This window comes from Eptesicus fuscus, chromosome 18 (genome assembly GCF_027574615.1).
Source record: "Eptesicus fuscus isolate TK198812 chromosome 18, DD_ASM_mEF_20220401, whole genome shotgun sequence".
Lineage (NCBI taxonomy): Eukaryota > Metazoa > Chordata > Mammalia > Chiroptera > Vespertilionidae > Eptesicus > Eptesicus fuscus.
The window spans coordinates 17,507,401-17,526,879 of NC_072490.1; the positions used below are offsets into that span (position 1 = coordinate 17,507,401).

The window sequence follows — 19,479 nt, forward strand, 5'->3', positions numbered from 1 at the left end:
TAGTTTTGAGAACTACAAAAATTATGTTGATTATCTTACAGAATTAGGAGATGTTTATATTTCTGGATTGAATATATGTAGGCTGTCCTAGCTATTCTAGTGAATATGTATACGTACTTTTTGGGCTCAGTCAAAACTGCAGTTTCATACTATCCTATATAATAAAGAGCTGATACACTAATTAGGCTGAACAGCAGAACGACCTTCCGGACGACCTTCCGGACGAAGCCAGGAGGGCTGCGAGGGCTGAGCCCCTTGCAAGAATTTCGTGCATCAGGCCTCTAGTTATAAAAAGAACTAGACTGTCAGTAAATACACTCTTCTCTTAGGACTTAAAAATCAGTGAGCCTTGAAAGATAGATTTTCTTTTCAACAGCAAAATTATGTCATGTGTCCATATACATTTTAGTGTACCCCTTGGTAGGTTATTTAAATTTGATTTTTTGGTTAATTTTAGACTCTTTTTGATCAGAACAATGCTGCAAAAAAAGAAGAGTCAGAAACTGCAAACAGAAATGATTCTTCAAAGAAGTTGTCTGTTGAGAGAGTGTATCAGAAAAAGACACAACTTGAACACATTCTCCTTCGTCCTGATACATACATTGGGTCAGTGGAACCATTGACACAGGTAATTATTTTTAAATTTTATTGGAATTAGGAGATGTGTATTTATATCTCCTCTAATAAAATGTTTATGATTATATTCCTTGTAAGTACATAATTTCTTGTTTCTGTGCCATAAGCAAAATAAGGAGAGGGATTTAAGAGAGGTAGAGATGTCCTCATTTCTGGATAGAGATTAAAAAAGAAAACTAGGAGATAAAAACTATCAGAGGTAAGAAGTATAGAGTAAAATGGTACTATATGAACTTTAAAGAAATGTTTAAGTTCACGCATGCTGCAGTTTACAGACACTTTAAGTTCTAGAATTTATACATGCACACTAATGACTTAATGCTTACTATGGACTTGGTTTACACATTATCTTGTTTGATTTTAACAATTTTGGGAAGAAGGTATTGTTATCTCTATTTTATAGACGAGGACACTGAAGTTTAAATAAAGTACCTTTCTCAGATCTACAACTAGTAAGAGCTAGGATTCAAAGCTGGATCTCTTTGATACCAAAGTCATGCTGTGTTCATATTGTTTTACTCGGGGCTCGTTATACAATAGAAAAATATATAGCTTGAAGTAAAAGTGTAAAGTAAATATATTTTCATTTTCTTTCTATTTTATTTAAATACTATTTATAACAATTCGTGGTGCCTAATATTAAAGCTAACTTTTATGGATAAGATACATATCTACAAAATGAATAATTTTTCAATGTTGAGGTTATTAAATTGATTGTGAATAGTGACATTATAACTGATATGTTATTTTGTTGTTCTTGATATTTACTTTGAAGGTCTACGTTTTACAATATAAATGACAAATGTGGATTTATACTATAAAATTGATGGTAAACACTTTTTTACTTCATAAGTCCTTTTGAATTTTTCTCAACACAGTTAATGTGGGTGTATGATGAAGATGTAGGAATGAATTGCAGAGAAGTTACCTTTGTGCCAGGTTTATACAAGATCTTTGATGAAATCTTGGGTGAGTACATGCACCCAGTTTTACTTTTAGGTATTTATTAGGAACACTAGAGGCCCGATGCACGAAGATTCGTGCAAGAATGGGCCTTCCTTCCCCTGGCTGCTGGCACCGCCTTTGCTCTGGCCGGAGCCACCTTTCCGCCTTCCCACGCTGCCCAGAGGCCCGGAGCGGCTGGGGCGGTGCAGAACGCCTGCGTTGTCACCATGGCAACAACTCAAGTGTCCCGCCCCGCCCCGCCCCTGGCTGCTGGGTGCCTGCGTATGCAAATTAACCCACCGTCTTTGTTGGGTTAATTTGCATACTCCAGATTGGCTGGTGGGTGTCGTGAAGGTACAGTCAATTTGCATCTTACTATTTTATTAGTGTAGATATTCCTTCTATAATTGAAGTTTAATTTGACAGCCAGCTTGTGTTCAAATTTACTGAAGCAGTGGTTAATGTATACAAGTATATTATTATTAATTATAGCGCATAGGATTTAGAGATTTCTGAGGATGCTAAAGACTTTGCCCTTGTAATTAAAAAACAACTGATTGGTTTTAGCTCAATCTGTCTATAAAATCACTAGTTTATTGAAGATCAAGAGAAAGCAGTTATTTGATACCAAGATAAAATATAATTAAGTCCAATTTTATGCTGTTAGATGTGGAGTAGGGGATTGTAAACTGCAGATGTTTGCTCTTATTTAATTTGTTTTTATATATTATAAAATTGTCCCCCTTCCTTGTTTTATGATAGAAGACATGACAGTAATTTGGTATGCTATAAAATTTAACAATATTGTTTAGAAAATAAGGTTTTGTATTAGATATTATCAGTAATTATTTTCATTAAATATTACCATATGTAAATGTTTATATTAAGTTCTGATGCACATGCAGTTGTGTCCATGTATTTATTTGTATACTGCATATTTCATTACTCATTGAATATTTAATTTTGTAGTTAATGCAGCTGACAATAAACAGAGGGATAAGAACATGACCTGTATTAAAGTTTCTATTGATCCGTAAGTATATTTCAAGTTTAATTTTTTATGCTAAGTTGTTTTATTCAGACTGTCCGCAACTTACTAGGTATTAATGTTCCTCAAGGAATAATGTATGCAATTAGTATTCCTTAGTTTCCCTATTGCTTGAGACCTTGCTAATTTTGGCTTTTCTTTTTAGCTAGAATGTTTTACTCTTATAGTTTCTTCTCTCATTTATGATTTTTTCCCCCAAAGCACTTTCTTATGTGAGCTCTTGGAGACCATTTTTCTTCTTCCTTGATGTTTTGGTTGCTGTTTCAGCTGCTGGAGTAATTACTCTTTTCTTAACTTTGCTTTGGGACCCAATGCTTGGGCTATTGCCAGTATTATTCCAGTTACAGTATAAATTAAATTTACTTTTCATGACCTGCATTTGGATTTTTTCATTATTTATAACATCATTTGTAAATTGGGAACTGCTGGTATTATAAAATATATGCCAGTTGTTCAGCTAATTAGATCTCACCATGGTGGTATTGTTTTTGAGGACTGAGGGGGAGTGAAAATAATGAAATTTTTTGAGATTCTATATTTTTTTAAAATCCTCACGAGAGGATATATGTATTTTAAATTTTAGTTTAGAGAGAGAAGGAGGAAGAGAAGAGAGAGAGAGAGAGAGAGAGAGAGAGAGAGAGAGAGAGAGAGAGAAACATTGAGGTGAGAAACAGAAATTGGTTGCTTTTCTTTCTTTTTCTTTTTTTAATGTGTTTACTGATTTCAGAGAGGATGGGAGAGGGAGAGAGAGATAGAAACATCAATGATGAGAGAGAATCACTGATCGGCTGCCTCCTGCACGCCCCTTCTGGGGATTGAGCCCGCAACCTGGGCATGTGCCCTGACTGGGTATTGAACCCGGGACCCTTCAATCTGCAGGCTGACACTTGAGCCACTGAGCCATACCAACCAGGGCTTGGTTGCTTTTCATAAGTACCCCGACTGGGGATCAAACTACAGCCCAGTTATGTGCCTTGACTGGGAATCAAATCGGCAATCTTTTGGTGCATGTGATGGCGCTCTAACCAACTAAATGAGTGACTCTGTCAGGCTTTTTTAAAAATTTATTTTCTCTGCTCTTAATTGAAATATACACTGAGTGGCCAGATTATTATGATCTCTGAACACATAATAATCTGGCCACTCAAAATATATCCTATATAATAAAAGGCTAATATGCAAATTGTCCCCTCAACCAGGAGTTCGACCAGCAGGCAGGCTGGCCAACTGCCCATATCCCCCCCCCCCCCCGCCCCCCCGCCAGGCTGGCCGGACCCCACCCATGCATGAGTTCATGCGCTGGGCATACAATTTAAGTAAATAGCCATGGTTATTAAAGGCGCGCACACACACACACACGCGCGCACACACACACACACACACACACACACTGAGTGGCCAGATTATTATGTGTTCAGAGATCATAATAATCTGGCCACTCAGTGTATATATACACATGTTTAAAGGTAATGGTAGACAAGCATTTTGGGAACATTGCTGATCCTTGTATTTCATTATTTATTTTTATTTCATTTTTGAATTTTAATTCTTTTGTCAATTTCATTCTACAAAGGCATTCCTTATTTATTACAGCATTAATCTTATTATTAAAATGAATTTTACTTAAGAGATGTAATTTTTGCTTAAATTAAATTTCTAATTTAAGAAGTCATTTTAAAGCAGAACTAGAACGGGGAAATCAACTAGAACAGGGAAATCAACTGTTAGGCTGTTTATTCCATTGACCCAGTTTTCTCTGCTCTCTATTTTTGGTATCCTTTCACTTCTATTCTTTTTTTAACATTTTTGTATAGAAGATTTTAATTTTTCTTTGTGCATGTGTATACACGAACTCTTTGTAAAGGAGAGGTGACTTTTGGTAGTTAAAGGTTAAGTGTAGAGAGTTTAGCTTTTATTCCTTTTCCATAGTACCCTGTGATATGGGCATACAATTTAAGTAAATAGCCATGGTTATAAAAGGCATAGAAATATAAAAGGTATAGCAAGGGATGTTTGGAATTTGGACAGGTCTTTTAGAAAGCTAGAGAATTTGAAGCAACTTCTTATGTGAATTTCTTAAAAGTTATTAAGTAATATAACATAATGATTAGTATTGAGACAACTTATTTGCTGGTATCTATCTAATTAAAAACTAATATGGAAAGCACATGAACCAGAGTTCTACCTATTCCTCTAGCTTAAGTATTCTTTTTTATTTAGAGTTGGAACTCTTAAAAACTGTTGCTTTAAAAAAAATACACACATACTAACATATATTTTAATGGTATTATATACTATTTTTATCTTTCTATTTTTATTTCACATATTATAGACAGCATTCCTTATTAACTTACAAATATAGTTAATTCTTTTTAACCATTCCTAAGTATTTTATTAGGTTGATATATTATAATTTATTTTACCTCTTTCCAGTTGCTAAATATTGGATATTTTGGATAGTGAACATTTAGACTATTTCAGGTTTCTTTTTAACTTTAAATATTTTGAAATTTTATTTGTAGCTTATTTAAATGCAATATTTTCCCTAATATTTCTGTGAAGCAATTGATGGAGCAAAGAGCACAGTTATAGAGTTCTGAATCATTTCTTAGCGATTACAGAAATAAATACCAGATCTGGGAAGTGATACAGATTAAAATTTTGTAATAGGGAAGTGACTTTGATAGAAAGTTCCAATTTCATACTCATATAGACATACTAATTATAGGAGATATCAAGTTTTATTTTTTTTTGAAATTGTGATGAGGATTATCTTTTTTTTTGTTAGTCCTCACCTGAAGCTGTTTTTCCCATTGACTTTTTTTTTCTTTTCTTTTAGAGAGAGTGGAAAGGAGGGAGTGGAGAGAGGGAGAGGGAGAGCGAGAGAGAGAGGGAGAGCGAGAGCGAGAGCGAGAGCGAGAGCGAGAGCGAGAGCGAGAGCGAGAGCGAGAGCGAGAGAGAGAGCGAGAGAGAGAGAGAGAGATAAAGAGGTATACAGACAGTCAGACATCGATGTGAGCGAGACACATTGATTGATTGCCTCATACACACTCCTGACCAGAGCCAGGGATCCAACCTACAACCCAGGTACATGCCCTTTACCAGGAATTGAACCTGAGGCCCTTTGGTCTGAAGGCCAATCCTCTAACCATTTAGCAACACTGGCCAGGGCAGGATTATCTTAATTATAGTACCATGCATGCTAATAGCATGACAAAATTTTAAGGGTTTTCTCATGAGTATATTGAGTTTTGTTGTCATTGTGAGATGTTTAAGATCTATAATTTTTATTATTCATTGCTTTTCTTAATTTCCTTCAGAATTCTTTATTATTTTAAGTTTCATGAAGTTTATTAAAGAAAATAGGTACTTAATAAATTAATAGATTTTAATCCTAACATGGAACTAAAAAAAGTAGTGCAATACATGGCCCTTGTTTCTAAAGGCCCACCATTTTTACCTCTGGAGATAGGACATACAGTGCAAATACCACTGATAATTTGAAAAATGTTACAGACTTAAATATTTATCTCTTAATTATCTCCTTTATACCTCAATATAATGAGTGTTGGGAAACACTGTTCAAGGTTGGGAAACATTGTTCAAGGCTTAACGGAGAACTAGAGTCATAAAATGACTCAAAGTTGAGGCAAAATTTGTCTAAACCAAGAAAGGAAAAAGACGTTATAATCAAGAGAAGGACCAACAAACAAAGAAATGGAAGAATTGGGAATGAACATGATAAAGTAATAAAACCAACTTGAGGGAAAGATAGGATGCATGTTATAAAGTACTTATAGTTGATTATAAGTGAGGAGATGGATAACAGGCCTTGAACATCCACTTTTAAGCTTGATTTTGTAGAACAGATAGAACTACGTATGTGTTCTGGAGCAAAAAATAGTGTTATAAGTCCATCATGCAGAATATATTTAAGGGGAGTGGCTAGTAAGAAGATTGTTGGAATAATCAATGTTTAAGGTGATATTATTTTATCTAGATTCATATACTAGCATTTGGAATGAAAAATTATAATGATATGAAATTAATCTAATAGGACAAACTAATAAGTCTTGTGGACTAATGAGTCTAGAGAATGATCAGGAGGTATGAATAAAAACAATATCAAGCCCTGGCCAGATGGCTCAGTTGGTCGGAGCGTCTTCTGTACACTAAAAAGTGGCAGGTTAAATTCCCTGTCAGGGCACATATGTAGGTTGCAGGTTCGATCCTCAGTCAGGGTGCATATAGCAGGCAACTGATCAATGTTTCTCTCTCATGTAGCTCTCCCTCTCTCTCCAAAAATCAATTTTAAAAATGATACAAAATTTTGAGTTTACCAGATTCAGAGAGTTGAACCTATATTGGAAAGTGGGAAAAGAAAAGATGGTTGTTGATTTGGGGAAAGAAAATAATGTATTAAAAGTAATTTTTTAGTTTTTTTTATTTACTTATTTATTTAATTAATTAATTTTCTCTTGAATCTTTGATTTTCATTTTGGCTTTTATAACAATACTAGCAGCCTGGTGCACAGATTCGTGCACTATTGTGGGGTCCCTCGGCCTGGCCTGTGCCCTCTCGCAATCCGGGACCCCTTGGGGGATGTCGGACTGCTGGGTTTGGCCTGATCCCCACAGGCCAGGCTGAGGGACCCCACTGGTGCACGTGCACTGGGCAGGTTTTCGGCCCCATCATTGCAGGCCAGGCCGAGGGACCCCACTGGTGCATGAATCCATGGCACTGGGCCTCTAGTATGCATATAAGATCTTTGGTTAATCTCTTCCCTCCCTTTCCCCTCCTCCCTTCCTTCTGAGATTCATCAGTTTGTTCCATGTTTCCATGCCTCTGCGTTGAGCATCTGCCCCTTGGTGGTCAGTGCACATCGTAGCTGCCGGTTGAACAGTCACTTAGGCTTTTATATATACAGGTTTTTTTAAGTTGTAATAATTATTTCTAATAACTATTAAGAGATTAAGTTATGAATATATACATGACACAGTGTCTAAGAATAATTCTGAATCAGATTGGCAAATGGTAGCTTTTTAAACCAATTGTCAGTGTTGATTATGAAGATAATTTTTTTTTGCAAATTTGTATCTTAAATGGGTAAAGGAATCATAGTATATATTACTTAAAGCAACAGCATAGTCTGCCCGGCTGGTGTTGGTCAGTGGTTGAGTGTCAACTCATGAACCAGGAGGTCATGGTTCTATTACAGGTGGGAGCACATGCCAGGTTGTGGGTTTGATCCTCAGTAGGGGGCATACGGGAGGCAACAGTCAGCCAATTGATTGTCATTATTGATGTTTCTCTCTCTCTCTCTCCTCTCCCTTTTTCTCTCTGAAATCAATAAAACATTAAAAAAACACAAGACACAAAAAAACAGGGTGGCAAAATTTTCCATCAGGACTACTGCCTACATGAGTTTCTGTTAGCTATAGGATCCTCTAGTCAATACAATTCAGGGCTAAAATGTTTAGTTTTTTGTGTGATAGAAAAATTTAAAAAGACCTAAAATTGGTAGTATCTACATATTATAAAACCATTAAAATCAGTTTATGACAATGATTGCCACAATACAAACATCTCTCTAATATTTAGCAACAGAATGGAATACAGTTCAAGCTGCCCATCCTATTTTCATCTATACTGCTACAGCAGTTAGGTAAGAAATGAAAATGACTATGGCTGCTGGCTCTTCAGAGCTTGTGGTTTACAGGTGGTATATTGGTAGAATGAAGAGGAAGATCATGGCTAATTTATCCTATATAATAAAAGCATAATATGCAAATTGACTGAACAGTGGAATAACCGGTTGCTATGATGTGCACTGACCACCAGGGGGCAGATGCTCAGCACAGAAGCTACCCCTGGTGGTCAGTGCGCTCCCACCAGGGAATCACTGCTCAGCCAGAAGCTGGGCTCACGGTTGGTGAGCACAGCAGCAGTGGCAGGAGCCTCTCCCACCTCTGCTGCAGGCAGATGGTAAGGAGCCAGGGGTCCCGGACTGCAAGAGGGATGTCCCCTGAGGGGTCTTGGATTGTGAGAGGGCGCAAGTTGGGTTGAGGGGACACACCCCTTTCCCCCCCCCCCCCCCCCCCCCCCCCCCCCCCCGTGCACGAATCTCGTGCACTGGGCCTCTAGTATAAAAAGAAAACGGGATCTCTGGCTGACTTCTTACTGTAAAAGCTTTACTGCTTTATTATTTTCTGGGAAGTTGAGAATAGCTTCTTTTTCTAAGAAATTTTGCACTATTACTTGCAGATCTTAGTGATCCTAATTAGAGTTATAACTTCAGGGATATAAATGTGTGTCCTCAGTATTTTTTGGAAAGATGAGTGAGTGTCTTTCAATTAGTAATGACTGATGATTTGCTCATAATCAAGTTTATTCTGTATTACTTTTTTTTTCTTTTTGTTTTTTTGTTAATCCTCATCTGAGGATATTTTTCCATTGATTTTCAAAGAGAGTGGAAAGGAAGGGGAGAGAGAGAAACATCGATGTGAGAGAGACACATCAATCTGTTGCCTTCCGGGGGCCTTGACCAGGGTCTGGGATCGATCCTGCAGCCGAGGTATGTGCCCTTGACTGCAATCGAACCCGGGACTCTTCAGTCCATGGCCGATGCTCTGTCCACTGAGCCAAACTGGCTAGGGCTATTTGGTATTACTTTACTTTTGATGGAAATAAATGTCTTTGAACTATTTAAGCCTTAAACTCTGCTTGTTTATTTACAGTGAATCTAACATTATAAGCATTTGGAATAATGGGAAAGGCATTCCAGTAGTAGAACATAAAGTAGAGAAGGTTTATGTTCCTGCATTAATTTTTGGACAGCTTTTAACATCCAGTAACTATGACGATGATGAGAAAAAAGTAACAGGTAAAGAAAGTCTAAATGGCTGGCTAGATATTTTGTTAAAAAATATTGCTCTCAACATAAAGCTCTTATTATTCCTATATAAAATATTACAGAAGAGGAAACCTGTGTAGTTTTATTGTGAGAAAAATTCTTTTCAGAATTAATATCTATGAAAAACTATCCTGCATAAGCACTGTCTTGATTATACCCTGACAGATATTTTGAAAGCTTAATTTATAGGTCATTGATTTATCTTAGAACTCCTGGAACTCTAACCAGGATGACAGATTGAGTTTTGAATTACTGATGAAAATAAAATGTGTGATTCCTATATATGTGAGCTTGGTATTTCATTAAACACTATGTCTTTTGGTATCAATTAAATTACTTTTAAACTGTTTTCTTTAAGAGAGTTAAGATTGAAAATCTAGACTCTGTCAATAGAGTTTGCTTTGATCAACCAAATGTTGTCTTATTATGTTAACCAAGTAGGCTGATAGTGTTTTCTTTTGTGTTTTTAAAACCAAAGATGAAAAATTTGTAATAGAGAAGTGACTTCGATAGAAAGTTTAAATTTCATACTCATATATTTACTGGATTATAGGAGATACCAAGCTTAATTTTAAAAAGTGTGATGAAGATAACGAATGTACAAAATACATATTTTAATTATACATATGCTAAATTTTAATTGTAATTTTCTTTAAATGAAAAAGTTTACATTCTGAAATATTCAGTTGATGATAGTTAAGGTAGTGCAGTAATTAGAACTTACTGCAACAGACCTGTCGTATGGTAGGTAAGTAAAAGTTCTTTAACATCATTTTCTTTAAACCTTTCAATTGTTCTTACAGGTGGTCGAAATGGTTATGGTGCAAAACTTTGTAATATTTTCAGTACAAAGTTTACAGTAGAAACTGCTTGCAAAGAATACAAACATAGTTTTAAACAGGTATGACAGATATGTGTCTAATTGCTTTTTAAAAATAATCATGCTTTGTTGCTTTGCTAAGATAATACCTTAGCTAAATTGCAATCACACACACACACACACACACACACACACACACACACACTCTTAAGTGTTAAGCATGTCATCATAGTATAAAAGACTTTAGAATGTCTGGGAGATTTTATATAAGCCTGTCTTTTTCCTATTCCCTTAAAATAAAATGCTTTAACAGACTTTTCTTTGAACCTCGTTAAGCTTTAGTGAAAATGCCCTGAACCTCAAAGATAATTGAAATGTATCTACTTTGGATGTTTGAAAACTTCCTCATCTATAATAATAAAAGCATAATATGCTAATTAGAACGGATGTCCTTCCAGACGACCTTCTAGATGAAGCTGGGGCTGAGAGGGAAGCCTGGGTCCTGGGTGCCAGAGGGAAGCTGGTGCTGGCAGCTGTGGGAAGGAAGGCCTACTCTTGCACGGATTTTGTGCATTGGGCCTCTAGTTGATTCATGAAATTCATATTTTAAAATTTTATTTTACTCTTGTATGCCTTGAAAATAGAGTGAAATTTTACATAAGGTGAAATAATTTTCTCAGTAAAGAATAATACCTACTTATTTTTGTAAAATTCTATATAGTCATGATGAAAAACTTAGGATATTTTGTTAACAATGTATCACATTGTGCAATTTATTTTGCTTATTTTCAATATGAGATTGTTAAAATAATATTTAAAATTTTTTAATATTTAATACCAGGCTCAAAGATTTGTTAGGTTTGTTGTTTGGCTGAAAAATGTATATAGTTGTGGTAAATGTATTTCATGAGCTGAGTCTTTACGTATTATAAAATATGGAAGCATTATAGAAATATTTGAATATATTTTCTTTTAAAGACATGGATGAATAATATGATGAAGACTTCTGAAGCCAAAATTAAACATTTTGATGGTGAAGATTACACATGCATAACATTCCAACCAGATCTGTCCAAATTTAAGATGGAAAAACTTGACAAGGATATTGTGGCCCTCATGACCAGAAGAGCTTATGATTTGGCTGGTTCATGCAAAGGGGTCAAGGTCATGTTTAATGGAAAGAAATTGCCTGTAAGTATCTTCTAAAATAGTTAATGCTTTGTTATTTTGTAGATATTGTTAGATGTTTTAAAATCTAATATCATAACCTTTTTCTTTTAACTGGTATATTTCAGTGATCCAATTTAAAGTGATTATTGATATATTTGGATTAAAACATCTTGCTAGCTGTTTTCTATTCATTGTATTTATTCTTTGTTTCTTATTTCCTTTTACTCAACCTTCTCTGGTTTTAATTGAGCATTTTTTAATGAGTCCATTTTATCACCTCTGTTTAGTTATACCTCTTTTTAAAACTTTTTTAGTGTTTGCCCTAGGTTTTACAATTTCATTTGTAAATACTTTGAATCTACCCTCAAATAATTGATCACTTAATTGATCACTTAGTGAAAGGACTTTATAACAGTGTATCTTCAGAATCTTCCTCCCATTTCTTGTGTCATTACCATCATACATTTCATTTTTACACATGCTATAAACACCAGAAGAAGAATGACAGTGAGGCAGAAGAAACATTTGAGAAAATGATTGCAGAAATTTTTCATAGTTAGTGGCGTTGTTGTTAATGCTTTAAGCATTCAGTTATCTCTTAGAGAAATTAAAAATACAATACCTACATTCACTCCATTTCCAGTGTTCTTAATTTCTTGATGTAGATTTAAGTTTCTGATTTTAATCACATTCCTTTTGCCTAGAGATCTTCCTTTAACATTTTTGTAGGGCATTTTTGCTGGTAATAAATTCTCTCAGTTTATGTTTGTCTGAGAGTCTTTGTTTCCCTTCACTTTCAAAGACAATAGAAATTTCACAGGATACAGAATTTTGGGTTGACATTTCTTTTTCTTTCAATACTTAAAGATGTCACTCTGTTGTCTTCTTGCTTGCATGGTTTCTGATGAGAAGTCTGCTGTAGTTCATATCCTTCTTCCTCTGTTGGTAAGGTGTTTCATTTTCCTCTGGCTGCCTTGAAGATTTTCTCTTTGTCTTTGTTTTCTTTGAGTATGATATGCTTAGGTGTGTTTATGGGTTTTTTTTTTTGTGTGTGTGTGTGTGTTTTTGCATTTATTCAGTTTGGTGTTTATTGTCTGTTACTGATTTTGGAAAATTTTGGCCATTATTTCTTCCAATATTTCTTTTGTGCTGTTTTTTCTTTTTCTTTTGGTATTTCATTTATGCACATGTTATACTATTTGGTATTGTTCTAAGCTCTTGGATGTTTTGCTCTGCTTTCTTCATTCTTATTCTTTGTGTTCCAGTTTGTTTAAGTTCTATTGCCCTATTTTTTTTAGATGAAATGGTATTTTAATTATTTTATGCCCTACTTTTAATTTTAATGATTTTTTTTTCTTTATCGTGTCAACTTTATGATGAGCCTGCTGAAGGCATTCTTTATGTCTTCTGTTTTTGATTCCTGGCATTTCCATTTGATACTTTCTTACAGCATCCATCTCTCTGCTAAAGTTGCATGTTGCCTACTTTCTCCATTAGAGCCTTTAACATATGAATCCATAGTTATTTTAAATGCTCTATCTGGTAGTTAAATTACCTGTGATATAATCTGAGTTTGAATCTGGTGATTGCTTTATCTTTTCAGACTGTTTTTTCTTGCCTTTTGGCATGCCTTGTAAGTTTTTGTAGAAAAACAGCTATGTTGTATAGTGTAGTAGATATGGAGTAAATAAGCGTTAGTATGAGGATTTATGTTAATTTATACAGGAAGTGGGATGTGTTTGTTGTTGTAGTTACTGGTGTTGAGATTTGTTGTTGCTATGAGCAACAGAGACTTCAAATTCTTCCTTGTTCTTGTCTTTTCTATTTGATTTGGGCCTTCCCTTTGAGCTGCCCCTCAAAGAGGCTATGTCTCTTGTAGCTCTTCCAGCCGAAATCCACTATTATTATTGGAGGCCTGTTAGCATAGTAGTAGGTTATGTCTGATAAAGTTTCAGACTTTGGAGTACACAATGGGCCTATGCTTAGTCTTTACAAATATTTCTGTTCCTCTTCTAGAGGCAGAGATTTTTCCTTTGCCCTCTGTTCTTTTCCCTAGTTGCAGTAGGTATCTGCCAGTATTCTCATTCAGTATTCTTGAGTCTTCCTGCCCTGCAGAATGCCTTAAAAAATACTTAAATGATTTAGGGTTGGGATGGGGCAAGACAGGGCAGAATGACTTCATTCCAGCTACAGTGATACTTGCCAATGCTCTCTAGCAATATCCTTCCGCTGGCAAATTAAGGTTTTTATTGGTAAGGGAAATGGTCTGGGTGGAATTCCCAGTGGCTCCTGCTTTCCTCCCCTAGCTAGCACCATTGGGGGAACTTTTTTTTTAGATTCTCTCTTCCCTGTGAGAATTTGTGGGGGTTCCTGGAGGAAAAGCCTGCAAAAGAGTAGGAACCCCTTATAACTATATCCCTCAGGAGATTCACACATGCATACTAGTCCACACTTGTCCTATAGCAATTTGTCAAAATTTCTGGTTTAATGTTCCTGGCTTATATGACATTAGGCAGCTTCTGCCCCAGTTAAGCAAATGTTTAGGTTCTGTATCTACAGACTCCTGACTCTCTCCAAGCTCAGGATGGCCAGATGGTCTGTGATCTCAATTTTTTGAGGGTTCATAAAATATCAATTTGTCTGACCAACTCTTTATAAGGGCGGAAGCTTATTTTTTTCTTTTTTTCCAGCCCTTTTCCATGTCTGAACTCTAAGTGGAAGTCTACTTTGTTATTTAAAAAACGTAAACTTTTGAAGGATTTTATAATAATTTACCAGTTCAGCTATCCATTCATAACCTTTCTTTATCAAGTTCATAGGGAATTAATTGCTTTTAGAGGGTAGGGATTAAGGAGTAGAATAGGGGAAAGTCATGAAGGTTTGGATCTGCCAAATAAGCTGTTGTGAATTAAGGGAAATGAAAGTTTGAGAGTACCTGATGGCATTCACCTAGTTGAGCTACCAATATTAGATTGTTTATTGTTATTGTTTTTCAAATTAATAGGTAAATGGATTTCGCAGTTATGTAGATCTTTATGTGAAAGACAAATTGGATGAAACTGGAGTGGCCCTGAAAGTTATTCATGAACTTGCAAATGAAAGATGGGATGTTTGTCTTACATTGAGTGAAAAAGGATTCCAGCAAATAAGCTTTGTAAATAGCATTGCAACAACAAAAGTAAGTATGTTAATTTCTAAGTAAGTGATAGAACAATGCTTCATTAAAAACAACAAGATCAACAACAATAACAACAAAGAAACCACCCCAAATATGCTTTGGTGAAATAAAAATTGACTTACAAAAATGAAAGTTTATTTTCTGAAAAATAGCTGCTTTATAATTTAACATCCATTGAGAAATAAGTTTCTACTATTAATGTTTAAAGTTGACTACATTTATATTTTATGAAATTTACAATGATAAATTCCTTATTCTGTGTTCTGAGTTTAAAATATAGGAGAAAGACTAATAAGAGATGAATATGTTTAGGATGGTCATTCTATGGAGTTTAAATCCTCTTCTTTAGTTTTTTTTTTTAATTCAAAAATTAATGAAATTCTTACCATTTAAAAGCATCTATCCATGACCATAATAAAGTATTATTATGCAATATAAGTAAGCATGTATCCCTAGAATAATCTAAAGCACTGTTTTATCACTTTGTCACTCTTCTTCAAGTTTTAATATTTTTAATATTCAGTTTTTTAATAATCTAGTATCACTTTCTCTAGTCAACAGAAATCCTGCATCCATTATGATTGCATTTTATTGCATGTAATAGAAACCTAATGTAAACATGTAAAAGTTTTATTTTTCCTCTCATATCTAAGAACGAGGGGTAGGCAGTCTTAGTTCAGTACTGTGACTCCATAGTGTTATTAGGCACCTATGCTCTCCCTGGTTTTCTTTCCTGCCACCTTTAGCATATGGCTTTTATTCTCATGCCTTTTAAGTTGACTGCTGCACTTCCATGCCTCATTTCTAAGTCCTAGTGAGAGAGAATTGGGTTGGGAAAATGCATATGCCAACTAAATTTCTTCCTTTTTACTAGAAATACAATAGTTTTTCTGGAAGCCCCATTCAGTAGACCTCTCCTAACATCTTTGGCTAGAACCGTGTCATGTGGGTACTTCTAGCTGCAAGGGAGTCCAAATTGGAGAATCTTTGTAATTGGGCATGTTGCCAGTTAAAAACAAATTTGGATTTGTCAGTAAAGTAAAAGGGAAGAATGGATATTGCATGGACAACTGGTAAATGTTTGCCACAGTCCCTAAGTTTAACTATTGTGTCATTTATCACCCCCATGCCAGTATTCATTCTCACTTCCATGTCAGTTTTTTTTTTTAATTGTTTTTGCTTTGTATAAAATTGGCTAATTGATTCTATGGCCAAAGAGATCTTCTTTTTTAAATCCCGACTCTGCTATTCTGACACTCATATTACTCCTCTAGAAAATGGGTTTAATAATACTGACTTCACAAAGTTGTTGTAAAGATGAAACACTCACTTTAGAAAAAAATGAATATGTAAGTATTTTGCTACCTTACTATAGAAGATTTTGTTGTTGTTTTTTTCTTTTTAGGGTGGACGGCATGTGGATTATGTAGTAGATCAAGTTGTTGGTAAACTGATTGAAGTAGTCAAGAAAAAGAACAAAGCTGGTGTATCAGTGAAACCATTTCAAGTAAGTGATGCTGTAGTATTCTCTTGAATTATTAAATAATACCAGTTCTGATGTTGACTTTTTTTTTGGTATGTTTTCAACAGGTAAAAAACCATATATGGGTTTTTATTAATTGCCTTATCGAGAACCCAACTTTTGATTCTCAGACTAAGGAAAACATGACTTTGCAACCCAAAAGTTTTGGGTCCAAATGCCAACTGTCAGAAAAATTTTTCAAAGCAGTGAGTAAAACTTGTATTATTTTTCAGTGTGTTTTTTTTGAAAGTTAGTTTTCTTTATTCTATTGTGATTAGTTTCTTATATTAAGTAGGTATAGGCATATTTATACTACAAACTAATACACTTAATTCTGCAAACTTCAAAGGGTAAACTTTATTTTGTTAAATAATTGATTATTTTGCCAAGAATTAAAATAGGTAATCTTGTAACTAATTGTATTTGTAGCTTTGCTTTGGTCATTATAAAACTAGATATTCCCCCAACAGGTGTTCAGGTTCTGTTAGGACTTTTGATTTCAATCTTTTTATTCATTTCAACTTTATGCTTAGATATTTACCATTGTGTAGTTGTTTTTTTTTAAATTGTAGTAACACATGTATAACAGAATTTTTTATATTCTACATATTTTAAAATTTTGTTTTACTTTGCACATAATTATTTAGGCTGCTTTAACCTTTCTGATACAAGGTGAGAATACAAATAAATAATGAATCTTAAATTTATAACCAAGATTTGCAACTGCTAATAGCTTCTTATAATCTGTTGTTTATATGTAAGATTTGCCTCATTTCCCTTATTCAGCAGTACCCTCGAAAACATATTAATAAACATATGTAAAGGCCTGCACTAAGAATGTAAAGATGAATAAATGATAGCCCCTCTTGTTTGGAAATTTATAATTTGGTGTAGGAATAAGTGTGATAGTGGTAACATACTTATCAAATTCCATTATCCGAATTTTAAAGGTAGGGTCTCACAAAAACAAATTTAGATTGTAGCTTAAGGCCTATGAAAATAGTACTTTTAATTCTGTTCATAATCGATTCAGAATACAAATGAACTTACGTTAATGTTTTCCCAAATTTATGCTCTCATAAAAGTTATCATTATGAACTGATTTGATTTTAGATTTTTCTACTTTTTCATTTTTGGAAGATTAAGTTTAAATTTGGCAATATACTTCACCTCTTTTATATCTCAAACATTCCAAAAAACTCTTCTGTACACCTAAAATCAAACTACCAGGATGATGAAAAATAAATAACTCCACTTGGAGCTGCTTCACTTTATTTTCTTTTTGGTAAACATGTAGTCACATGTTGATTAACTGCTGAGTGACACACTATTTACAATGTTGAAATGCTCATTATCAAACTTTTTAAAGAGTAAGAACTATTCATAAGTTCTTGAATTTATCCTAATGTTTCCTTCATGTTAGTATTTTTTATTTGTCATAGTGAATTTAAGATTCACATTTTTGTATTGACAGATATCAGAAATGTCAGTGAATAGAATTTACAAGAAGGTAAATTCCAGGGGGGATCAGCTTAACTGTGTTGATTTTAGCAAAATTAACTTGTGAGAAAAGCTACATATATTTCTCATGGAGTTTATTAGACTATAATTTTTTCATATCTAGTAAAATTTTTTCTTCATGTTTTTATATTTCAGTATAGTAACTATCAGAGTTAGTTTTACTGCAGTTAGAATAAAATTTACTAGTGCATATCATTGTCATAATTGTTATTGTTTTGCCCTATACCTGCATAGGTAACAAGTATTACGTTCATTTTAGGTAAGTGTATGAACTTCTGGCTTGTTTGTATCATTCATTATTCTTTCAATTTTTAGGCCTCTAATTGTGGCATTGTAGAAAGTATCCTGAACTGGGTGAAATTTAAGGCTCAGACTCAGCTGAACAAGAAGTGTTCATCAGTAAAGTATAGTAAAATCAAAGGTATTCCTAAACTGGATGATGCAAACGATGCTGGTAAGATTTAGATTTTTAAAAAAATATTTAAGTTTTTATTTATCCAGTTATAGAAATTTTTCACTTTCCACATACAGTTAGACAATAGGATTTTATGTTCAGAGTATAATTTCACTTCATTAAAATTGCTACATGCAACCACATATTACTAATTTTCAGGGGATAGGAATTCAATAAAGTATACAACATTTAAACTATTCTAAGCATAACATAAGATGATTGTTACAGTCTTTCACTATCATCATGCTATTATTAATTTTTCTGGCTTCATTTTTCTAATTGGTAAAATTGAGGAATGTGGAGTATATGTCTTTCTAAATTTCTCTCAGGTGGCAAACATTCCCTGGAGTGTACACTGATACTAACAGAGGGAGACTCTGCGAAATCACTGGCTGTGTCTGGACTAGGTGTGATTGGGCGAGACAGATATGGAGTCTTTCCACTCAGGGGAAAAATTCTTAACGTACGGGAAGCTTCTCATAAACAGGTATATGTTTGCATATATATGTGTGTGTGTGTGTATGTATACATACACACATACATACACATATATGACATTTTCATACTTTACTAAAATTGTTGATTTTTTAAATGTAAAATACTTTCAACTCCTTTCTGTATAGATCATGGAAAATGCAGAAATAAACAATATTATTAAAATAGTTGGTCTACAATACAAGAAAAGTTATGATGATGCAGAATCTCTGAAAACTTTACGCTATGGAAAGATTATGATTATGACTGATCAGGTTAGTTTAAAAATTGCTACATATTTAAAACTCCTATTTTTTTCAGATTGTCCTTTCAATGTTTGTTTTATGAGACTTGCTCCAAGATAGTACAAGTGAAAGTGATTGTACATCAACTGGGAAGAAAACATTATTTAATGGCACTGTTTGTGTGAAGCACATTTAACATTCTCTAATTTATGGGAAACCATTTTTTTTAGTTAGTTATTATAAAAATGTTGTAAAATATAATAAATGTGAGAAGAGTAGAACACACTGTAGTATTAAGGGGTTGAAGCATACCTGTAAGTAGGAAGGAAATAAAAGAAAGGTTAATCAATAGGATAATGGTTAATATTTCTATATGATGCATAATTTTTGATGCACAAAATCTAGGATGATTGAATAGTAAAATGGCAGTAACTGGGGAAGAACTAGAAAATTGAAAAGTGTGAAATTCATATGCATCCAACTGCTTTTCTCTTACGTCCTCTAATGAAAAGCATTTGTAGAGAAAAATCTGTAAAAATGCTGCTTATAGTG

The 19,479-nt window shown here is 34.1% G+C and overlaps 1 protein-coding gene across 2 annotated transcripts in view; it reads left to right on the top strand.

Annotated features, from left to right (window-relative positions):
- Positions 1-19,479, top strand: part of TOP2B (DNA topoisomerase II beta) — a 62,572-nt gene that overhangs the window by 15,419 nt on the left and 27,674 nt on the right. Inside the window, exons 2-13 of one of the 2 annotated variants that reach the window (XM_028130051.2) lie at positions 458-628; positions 1,515-1,605; positions 2,551-2,614; positions 9,368-9,513; positions 10,347-10,444; positions 11,342-11,554; positions 14,538-14,711; positions 16,117-16,218; positions 16,302-16,439; positions 18,070-18,208; positions 18,538-18,695; positions 18,832-18,957. In XM_028130051.2, the coding sequence (XP_027985852.2) occupies positions 458-628; positions 1,515-1,605; positions 2,551-2,614; positions 9,368-9,513; positions 10,347-10,444; positions 11,342-11,554; positions 14,538-14,711; positions 16,117-16,218; positions 16,302-16,439; positions 18,070-18,208; positions 18,538-18,695; positions 18,832-18,957 (1,620 nt within the window). The remainder of the gene's footprint in view (positions 1-457; positions 629-1,514; positions 1,606-2,550; positions 2,615-9,367; positions 9,514-10,346; positions 10,445-11,341; positions 11,555-14,537; positions 14,712-16,116; positions 16,219-16,301; positions 16,440-18,069; positions 18,209-18,537; positions 18,696-18,831; positions 18,958-19,479) is intronic. The other variant, XM_008153617.3, reaches the window with a different exon arrangement.